Source organism: Fragaria vesca, linkage group LG5 (genome assembly GCF_000184155.1).
Source record: "Fragaria vesca subsp. vesca linkage group LG5, FraVesHawaii_1.0, whole genome shotgun sequence".
Lineage (NCBI taxonomy): Eukaryota > Viridiplantae > Streptophyta > Magnoliopsida > Rosales > Rosaceae > Fragaria > Fragaria vesca.
Genome location: NC_020495.1, coordinates 6,257,067 through 6,266,399, shown reverse-complemented (window position 1 = coordinate 6,266,399; position 9,333 = coordinate 6,257,067). Strand labels below are relative to the sequence as shown.

General features: G+C 37.8%; 2 protein-coding genes and 1 non-coding gene across 8 annotated transcripts; 2 read left to right on the top strand and 1 right to left on the bottom strand.

Annotated features, from left to right (window-relative positions):
* Window positions 1-165: 165 nt before the first annotated feature.
* Window positions 166-1,713, top strand: LOC101302072. 2 transcript variants are annotated; one of them, XM_004299137.1, is made up of 3 exons: window positions 188-205; window positions 300-475; window positions 554-1,713. In XM_004299137.1, the coding sequence occupies exons 2-3, from the start codon at window positions 423-425 to the stop codon at window positions 1,452-1,454; spliced, it is 954 nt and encodes a 317-aa protein (XP_004299185.1). In that variant the 5' UTR covers window positions 188-205; window positions 300-422; the 3' UTR covers window positions 1,455-1,713. The 2 variants fall into 2 exon arrangements, with proteins under 2 accessions (XP_004299186.1, XP_004299185.1); XM_004299138.1 differs by lacking the exon at window positions 300-475 and having other exon boundaries at window positions 166-209.
* Window positions 1,714-4,972: 3,259 nt separating this feature from the next.
* Window positions 4,973-7,104, bottom strand: LOC101301491. Of its 5 annotated transcripts, none has more exons than XR_184636.1 (5): window positions 6,854-7,104; window positions 6,729-6,786; window positions 6,580-6,635; window positions 6,071-6,168; window positions 4,973-5,943 (listed from the first exon to the last, which is right to left on the bottom strand). It is a non-coding gene; the product is annotated as an uncharacterized LOC101301491 (transcript). The 5 variants fall into 5 exon arrangements; XR_184635.1 differs by having other exon boundaries at window positions 6,580-6,657; window positions 6,754-6,786; window positions 6,854-7,099; XR_184637.1 differs by having other exon boundaries at window positions 6,580-6,642; window positions 6,754-6,786; window positions 6,854-7,070.
* An 820-nt stretch (window positions 7,105-7,924) lies between these two features.
* LOC101296779 (beta-glucosidase 27-like) lies at window positions 7,925-8,822 on the top strand. Its single transcript, XM_004300989.1, has 5 exons — window positions 7,925-8,030; window positions 8,116-8,243; window positions 8,344-8,542; window positions 8,644-8,672; window positions 8,769-8,822. The coding sequence occupies exons 1-5, from the start codon at window positions 7,925-7,927 to the stop codon at window positions 8,820-8,822; spliced, it is 516 nt and encodes a 171-aa protein (XP_004301037.1).
* Window positions 8,823-9,333: the final 511 nt, after the last annotated feature.

The following is a 9,333-nucleotide window of genomic DNA, read 5'->3' as shown; positions in this document are numbered from 1 at the left end:
TTCCGTTTTTTTTTTTTTTTTTTTTTTTTCCTTTCTTCTGGTAATGGTCTGACAAGCGAATTTATTATATATATTATATATATAGGCCATATGTATATAGTCCCCCTATATAAACCCGTCACCCAATCTGACCCCAAGAAGAAAACAAACCCTTAAACCACAGCAGCAGGAGTCGCCGGTAGTCCGACTAAAATTCAAGTTTCATGTAAGTATTTCCTGACTCTGCTTTTGCTTTTTGTTGGGTTTTCTTCATCGATTGAAACAGGTACTAAAAAACTATTGTCTATTGATCTTGTTAGGTATAATTAGTCAGACAATAGCCTGAGAACTACAAATCATGCATCGGCTTTAAAGTATGATTAAAACTACTATAATCCATCACCCACTTAGTGTTTCTGCAAAATTGATCAAATTCATGTCAGATGGAGGCAATTTTCAGACTCTCTATGAAGGCGTACTGCCACGAATATATTGGGTAGATCTAAAATAGAACGTATTGTGCTTTATTTATGAACTACTACTCCTTATGCTTGATGCTCCCTATCTTAACCAGTTTTTCAAGCATGGCCGAGCCCGAGATTTCATTTGTTTGCAATATCGGTCCAAGAAAAGATTTGTCCCCCAACATTCCAATGCAAAGCAACTGGCGTGCAATTAGAATATACCACTCCTGGATTACTGGAACCTACCGGGGTAGTCCCGATTCACACCAAACCTATACTGATATATTAACCCTTGCAAACAGCGAAATTGTTGTGGTACTCCCTAAATTCTTGTATTATAGGAAAATGTATATGGAGAAGCTGGCTAAAGAATTTGCTGATATCAGAGTTCCAGAATCTATGATACCAGATATTGTTGATCGAGTATTTGAGGAGGTTGAACTGTCTGAAAACCCCGACTGGCCTATTGAGTGCGACATGACGTTTAAGTTCTTGTATCCTGAACTAAGGGATGTGGCCTCTCTTTTAGAATCTTCTGAGAAAGTGGGAATTGATAGTTTGGAATATGTTGATAGACAACAACTGTGTGTCATTTGTAGGGAGAGCCTTGATCACTCTGAAGGTGTAGAAGAAGAGATTGACTTTGTTCAACTGATTCGCTTGCCCTGCTCACATCTTTATCACAAAAGATGCATTTTTCAATGCCTGGAGATGATTGACTTCTGTCCCGTGTGCCGATACTCATTGTCGGATGCGGAACATTCATTTGCAGATGTGGAACATTCATTTACAGATGTGGAACGGTCATTGCCAGTTGCGGAACATTCATTTGCAGATGTGGAATATTCATTTGCAAATGTGGAACAATCATTGCCAGTTGTGGAACAAGTAGCCAAGCCATCAGAACCATTATGGCGGCAGCAGCGTTTACCTATGCTGCTTATAGCATCTGCGGGTGGTATATTAAGTGTTGTGCTGGTATTTAGATTATTGAAGCAAAACCAAGTGTGAAATTATCAGTGAATTAGTAATCTCATCAAAAACATAAGACATTGAATAACTTGTTGTGTTGTATTAGATCCCTTTATTTCGTTTTCTTTTTCTGTTTTTGCATGTAATTCGGATTATGCACTGTTTGTATAATGTCATTTATGTGAAGTTGAAATGAATAACAATAGCAAGCTCTTGTTATGTATTGTTCAAGACAGCAATTCCCTGTTACTGTATGAACGCATATATTTTTTGATGGAATTCAGTATTTCTCAATGAAGTTGGCTTTCCACGCATATTTGGATTCATAGTGTAACTGTATCATAACAGTTCTGTGGCCAACTGATTCATTGGCACAGTGACTATGGTTTGCTAATGTATATCTAACATTTCTATGGCAATGGGCGTTCCTCAATTGCCTGTTGTAGCTAGCCATAATGAGAAGAGCTTGTCAATAAAACTTGGGTTCAAACTCAACCCTCCAGAGGGGGTGTGTCTTTTCCTGTTTTCCCTTATCAATATCAGGGAATAGTTTCCAAACTCAACCCTCAAAGGGAATAGGGGGCGTGCCTTTGCCTGTGTTCCTTTGTAGTGCTCAGGGAGTAGTTTTTAAACTCAACCCTCAAAGGGAAGAGGCGGTGCCTTTGCCTGTGTTCCTTTGTCGGGCTCAGGGAATAAGATGTAAGGCCAAAAAAAAAAATCTTGTACGGTCCGGAACATGAATTTGCTCTATTTGAACATACGTATAAACATGAACCTAAAACGTCCAGTGCTAGTGGAAGCCCTTTAGCATATTCAACAATACTACTGACGGACAGTGTCTCATTGTCATCCAAACTTCTAATATCCTTGAAGGCAAATGAACTGAAGAGCTCATGAGCTTCATGATGATCTAGTTCACGGACCTCATATATTGGCTTCACTTGATGATCAATCAACAGATGCTTATCTCTTGTTGTGATGATAACTCGACTGCCGCATTGAAACCAATCAGATGTTCCTGCTAATTTGTTCAACTGGTCTAGTTCATCGACATCATCAAGAACTAACAGAATCCTTTTGTCTCAATCTTTCACGCAATAAAGTGCTTCTTTCATAAACATTAGTTGCCATCAATTCTTTCCCAGCAACAATCTTAGAAAGAATAATGTTTTTCAGGTTGACTAAACCCCCGTGTGGCTCTGAAGCTTCTCTAACATTTGCCAAAAAACAGCTATCTTTAAACTTATGAGCAATTTTATAGTAACCAGCTTTAGCAATTGTTGTCTTTCCAATTCCACCAGCTCCCCATATCCCCACCATACGTACGTACATCACCTCTGTCAACATCTAAAATTTCAAGCATATCTTGTACTCTAGAATCTAGCCCAACTTGGCACTTTGGCATATCCAAATAGGTCGGTTCTTTTACTTGTGTTGAAATCTCTTCAACAATTCTATCAATAAACTCAGACTCATACCTGTGGAATTAAGATGGAGCCGATCTCCATCTTAACACCTTGTCCTTGTCCATATGATCTTTGAATCTGTGTTCATACCTTACAAGTGCCTCACCAAATTTACCTCTTTGGTGTCTGACGTCTGAGGGATCGACTTTGTAAAAGATTGGCCGAACCATTTGGTTCTTTGACCTTTTACAATCAAGAATATGAACTAGTTCATCCAAACACCACCTAGAGGATGCATAGTTCTCGGAGAACACGATGAGAGAGAGCTTTGATCCTTCAATGGCTCGGAGAAGTGCTTCTGATATTTCCTCTCCTCTTGTAAGCTCATAATCTTTGAAGGTGTTGATCCTGTTGAGAACCAAATATTTGTGCAAATGATCTGTAAAGTTGTAGCGAGTATCCTCGCCTCTGAAACTCAGAAACAAGTCGCGTGTGTATGAACCGGTAGAATAAGGAATATAAGAAAAAGAGGAAGAAGCTCTCATTGAATCTGAGTTGTTGTTTGATTGCTGATGAAATGAGGGTAGAAGCTCAACAGGTGCAATAATCACGGTTTGTGTTCTGAGCTTCGATCAACGTCAATGTAAGGTGATCAAGTAAGACGAAGCGAAACTACCAAGAAAAGAAGAGAATATGGTGAAGGTGATCACAGTTTTCAACTTTTGTTCTTGTTTTTTAGGTATTAGTTTTGCTTCTGGAATCTGGATAACGTGGAGTGATAATGACTACTGATAGAGCATTTCATATTATTCATATTAATTGATTAATGATCGAAGGGGGGAGAACTTGCCTTGGTAGACTTGACATCGTGGCCAAAACGTTTTCTAAAAATTCTTTTCCTTGGATGAAATAATAAATATGAAAATTTCAATGTTCCAGGGAAGAAATGTTGGAAACTTATATTAGTTTTGCTAATATTAAACACAGGGAAGAAATGTTGGAAACTGACCAACATAGTAACATATTTACCTGTGAAAGCTAGCCTGATAGATATCCCTCCTAATTATAGTGTTGAACTGTTGATCTATCCTCATTTGCATAAAACTTGTGGTTCGTTCTGTCATTGATCAAATGTTTACTTGTTAGTTAGTTACTAGGTTTATTGTTAAGAAGAGGAAACTATATATTCTTGTATAAGATGAGCCTAGCTCTTCACCCTCGAACTCAGTGTTAAGCGTCGTCTGCTTAAACTTCAATCATATCTGATAGTTAGTTCAATAGTTCGGTTTGGAGTGTTTATCCTTTTTGTTGGTGATGGACTGCTCACCAACATGGTTAAGGATTCCACAAAGGATAATATGTGCATTGTTTTGATCGCCTATTACTCACAAGGTTTGTAATTACTTTTAGCAGTTGCAATAACAATTTGCTGTATTAGTAATCGTATCATAAAGCTGTGTTGTTGCTTCATGCTCATGCTTTCTCTAAGATAAATTATATTGCAGCTGCTGTGGATGCTCATGAGGGGTTGCATGCCAATGCATCAGACCCTGAAGAATTGAACGTGAAATGGACCGACTTCCCTAATGACTTTGTTTTTGGAGTCACCACTGCTGCTGCGCAGGTGCAAATTTTTCAACTTTGAACTGATTCCGGCACATATAGTTATGGTTTATCCATTTTGTGTGCATGAAATGTAACTATTCATGATTACACTACTGCAGATTGAAGGATCAGCAAACGAATTTGGAAAAGGACCAAGTGTTTGGGACAAGATTGTTGAGGTCCCTGGTAACTATTGGCTGCTAATCATATAGTACTTCTGCGAATAATATTTTACTATGTCTGTGTTTTACCAGTTGTTATTCTTCTATTGATTCAGAGAATTATGGACAAATCTACCATGTCTACGAGCATAGATTCATACAAGCGATACAAGGTGAGTAGAGGACTAGCTAGCGATATGTATCTCCTTCCATTAACCACTTCTTTGTTAGGCATATATTTTAATTTCACCAATTATTCATACTAGTCAATCACCCGCGCTCTGCTGCGGCCTAGGAAACTATTCACAATCGTTGGATAAAGGATATGTATGAAATCCGGTTGACAGCAAGATGATACAATTAGGGAATTATGGGTTTCTTTTTTATACCAGGTAGTTGTTATTTTTGCACCTAGACTATAGTCTCATGTGTTGCTCTTGTGTTTTCCCTGCTTTTCTCGGTCGATCGTATTCATGTGTTTACCTCTGAATCACAAAAGGAAAAGAAATTCAGAATAGAGTTTAGGAAAGCTACTTTCGTCCCATTTGCTTCTCACATTCGAAAGCTACTTTCATCTGTATTATCTGCAGATTTAACCGAAGTGCCACAATGATCAACAAAAGATGATTAAAGCCTGAAACATCGGGTCGTCATATAATGTACATCAATCCAACATGTGCATGAAACTACATATAATTTAATTAGCTCCAGACCAGATAAAAGTATATATACCAAAAAAGATTAATTTCAGAGCTGTCAAGAACGGGAAGAAGTTGCTTTCATATCAGTTTTATGGTACATGGAAAAATTCCAGAAGGTACATAACACCTATCAATTCCAGAAGTTCCAATATGTTCTCTATATCACAAATTCACCTCTTAAACCACAAATAGTATGAGATTATCCATGTTAAAATGAACCATATCTAAAATTCATGACATGAAACCCACTCTTATCATTGCTACCACCAAAACCAAAATTAAGGGATTAGAAACAGAGCCAAGAAGGTTTAAATCTGTACCTCCTCAATCCGTCTTCTTACTCCTTCCATCATATCGTACTATTTTTCTGCTCTTGACAGTATGCCATCAAGAGTATACACCTGACTCATCATCTTTCTCCCAGAGATGAGAACTTATAGTAGCCTGAAATATTCATCACCCCATAATCAGTGCTGGTTTCATTCTTCCCATTTTTCTTCAACCAACTACAATTTCATTTGTATCATAAGGAAAATAGAACAATATCCGTTTCTACCATTCGTCTAACTCAATTTATAATCCTAACTCGGTAATCTTTTGGATATCAAAGTTGGTGGTAAGATCTCCTCAGAGAATCACCCTTACACCTTCTCTCCTGTAACCATGGTAAGCATAATAATAACATCAGATGAATACAATTATTGTCACAATTGATGGTATAAGGAAAGATAATATGCATTGAAATATCTGAGCCTAAAACGATTGTGAGAATGACTTTGTACCTAGTATTTTGGAGGAGGACATGACGTCTATATGTAAACCTCCCATCAATAGTGGTCTCTTCAGGTGGCTGAACTTATCTTATCCCGTCCAGTCACATCTAGCAGATCACATAAGAAGAGCACATGATAGAAGGCAATATCAGATGTAGAATGACATGGAAATAAGTAAATTTGTTTAAAGTCTGCGAACAAATTAATGGCTGCAAAGGTACTATGATGTCCTTTGTATATAACCATATAGAAAGCACAATGTTCAGGCCATATGCAATGAACAATAGTAATTGGATCACTGATAACTGAAGGTAAAAGGGGGTATCATTGATAACTGAAGGTCGGTTAAATAGAAAGCTTATCAACAACTGAAATGGATGCTTGAAGATTGAACAAAATAATTATAGACAATGAACATAGGGCAAGTGGTTTTAATGTAACATAGGGCCATACCACAGGAACTGATTTCAAATTAATCCTAGATTGTCATGAATAATTGAATTTTGCAAAGCATTTACCAGGAATCCCCTAGCGACTGGTAAAGATGAATTGGTGAAAGACTTGACATGGGTCCCTGAGCTCTAGCAACCACCAAACTAAAAAATTAACAAAATTAAGCAACAGGAAAACGAAATTCCCAATTACAGAGATAAAGAAAGAGACTGACGGTTGATTCGTTGTCCGATGACTACCTGGAAGATACAAACTGAGCAAGGGACTCGAACCTGAGCACATAAAACCCAAATTAGCTGCCAAATTCTGCAAAATATGGAGGAAACTAACCAATCTTACCAAAATTGGAGAACCCAATTTCATTTTCACCACTTCAAAGGTGCATGTAATCGAATCCCCCTAATTTTTCAGAGGGTTTGCAGTGAAATTTAATAGAATCAAATAGGTTTGAAGATAGGATCTTTGAAGGTGAATCTTTGAAGGTGAAGCAGAAATCGTCAAACTGGGAACAGACTGAAATTAAGGAAAGCTGATCGCAACTATGTGGAACTGGGGTCGAAAATTCTTGCCAGCTGAAATGTGATTCCCTCAGGGGCATGTAAAAAAGCGTAAGGTTTTCGTGGAAGCAGGGACCATTGCCACGCGCAACAACCAGGAACCACGATGGCATGAAAGTAAATAAAACGGAAGAAGGGGCAGCACCGTCATTCCCCACACGGATTGAACACTACTAAACCCTTAACGCTATTATATATAGTGGATTTACAGCAGGAAGATGTAAAGTTAGTCACAGAGCTTGGAGTTGATTCTTCCAAGTAAGCTTTTTAATCCTGTTTCTTGGTCCCATTAAACAGATTCCATTTGTAGATGGAACTTTGAGTGGAGGAGTAAACCAAGAAGGTATCAATCACTACAACTGTTTGATTGATGAACTAATCAAGAATGGTAAGAACCAATTGACATGTAATGTAATTACTTAGTATACATATCTTTCACCAACTTTCAATTTTCACCACTCAAACTAGCTCAATAGTCCCTCAATGTAATCTTTCACTGACTTCCAGTCATATCGAAATATATATAAGCAAAAATTATAATGCAGGCATCACACCCTATGTAACCCTTCTGCAATTTGATCAACCACAAGCCTTGACAGACAAGTATAATGGCGTTTTATGTCGCTCCTTTGTGTAAGTACTTTCTTACTAATTATCATGTCAGATTTGTAAAACTAGATGCAGATATCTTCTTCACTGATCAAACTCTATAACTAGTGCCAATGTGAACAATGCTATTCATCAATCTTATTTTTGCTCTGGATTAATTTCAAAGATTATAGTGAAATCTGTTTCAAGAAATATATATGGAGATAGGGACAAAAATTGGATTACAATCAATGAGCCACTTATTATGTCCAAAGGGTGCAATTCATCTACTGAAGCTTATATTGTGAGCCATAACTTGATCCTATCTCATGCTACTGCTGTTAAGCTCTATAGGGAGAAGTTTCAGGTGAGTCGACACATTCTGATTTAATCGTATCATGATTTCTTAGGTCTTTGATACTAAATTAACTTTTATTGGCCATTGTTTGTCTTAAGCTAAACAAGGTGGACAAATTGGATGGTGTCTTGAAGGTCAGTATCAGTACATTGAGCCTTATTCAGATACATCAGAAGACAAAACTGCAGCAAGAAGAATTTTAGACTTTGAACTTGGATGGTTAGCAATATCCACTTTGAATCCAAGTTTATTTGCTTGATTGAAAAAGAAGTCTCCTTAAACTTGTGCCAAGTTACTGATGGTCTCTCTTATTAGGTTCATGGAACCAACAGTATACGTACGGAGATTATCCGAAGGTTATGAGACATTTGGTCAAGGAAAGGCTACCCTGTTTCACCGAAGAAGAGAAAAGCTTAGTCAAGGGTTCCTTCGATTTCATTGGTATCAACTATTATACCACAAGATATGGTAAAAACGATCCAGCGAGTCAAGCTAACGACGATTTAGCTACATCAAGTGAAACAAGTACACACTTCACTGCTTCATACTTACCAATATTGCTTGTCATTTGTGTTGTATATGCATATTTTCTTACCAGTCATCACTTCCTTTTGTGATTGTTGCAGATGCAAATGGAGTCTTAATCGGTCCTCCTGTAAGAAAATCAGTGTCTTGAGTTTCCTTCCCATTGTACTAATGTTGCAATGCTTAGCAAGAGATCACTTAGACTTGTTACTTAATTGTTTTGCAGGCTGAAGGAAGCGTCTACATCTTCTCATATCCACAAGGTCTTCAAAAGCTTTAGGAGTTCATGAAGCAAAACTAGCAATGCCCTACAATCTACATTACTGAAAATGGAATCATAGAGGCAAAGAACGATAATCTTGCACTCGATGCACAACTCAGGGATCCGCATAGAATCGATGCATTCTTCAGACACTTGTACAGGATCAAGGTGGCAATGAAGTAAGTCATCCATTGAGCTAATTGTGAGGCATTATAGACATGCTTACATGGTACATGTATTTACTAGTGATATTGCTGTTTCTGCAGCCTGCAGGAATGGGGTAAACGTCAAAGGCTATTTCCACTGGGCTGCATTCGACGACTGGGAGTGAATGGAAGGCTATAAACCAAGGTTCGGGCTATACTATGTCGACTATAAAGACAACCTCAAGCGCATTCCTAAAGAATCTGCTAAGTGGCTTCCAGTATTCTTAAAGAAGTTGCTGAACCATACTACATAGTTCCAGCAACTACAAAAGCTGCAAAAAAAAGACAGCAGCAATACTACTGGAAAGGTCTTATGTAAAATA

Excerpts from the sequence above, each read along its gene's own strand:
- LOC101302072 (XM_004299137.1), top strand. The coding sequence starts at position 423 with ATGGAGGCAATTTTCAGACTCTCTATGAAGGCGTACTGCCACGAATAT. Across the intron at positions 476-553 it reads TACTGCCACGAATATATTGG|TTTTTCAAGCATGGCCGAGC; the intron begins GTAGATCTAAAA and ends TATCTTAACCAG.
- LOC101296779 (XM_004300989.1), top strand. The coding sequence starts at position 7,925 with ATGTCCAAAGGGTGCAATTCATCTACTGAAGCTTATATTGTGAGCCAT. Across the intron at positions 8,244-8,343 it reads TTGAACTTGGATGGTTAGCA|CAACAGTATACGTACGGAGA; the intron begins ATATCCACTTTG and ends GGTTCATGGAAC. Across the intron at positions 8,543-8,643 it reads AGCTACATCAAGTGAAACAA|ATGCAAATGGAGTCTTAATC; the intron begins GTACACACTTCA and ends TGATTGTTGCAG.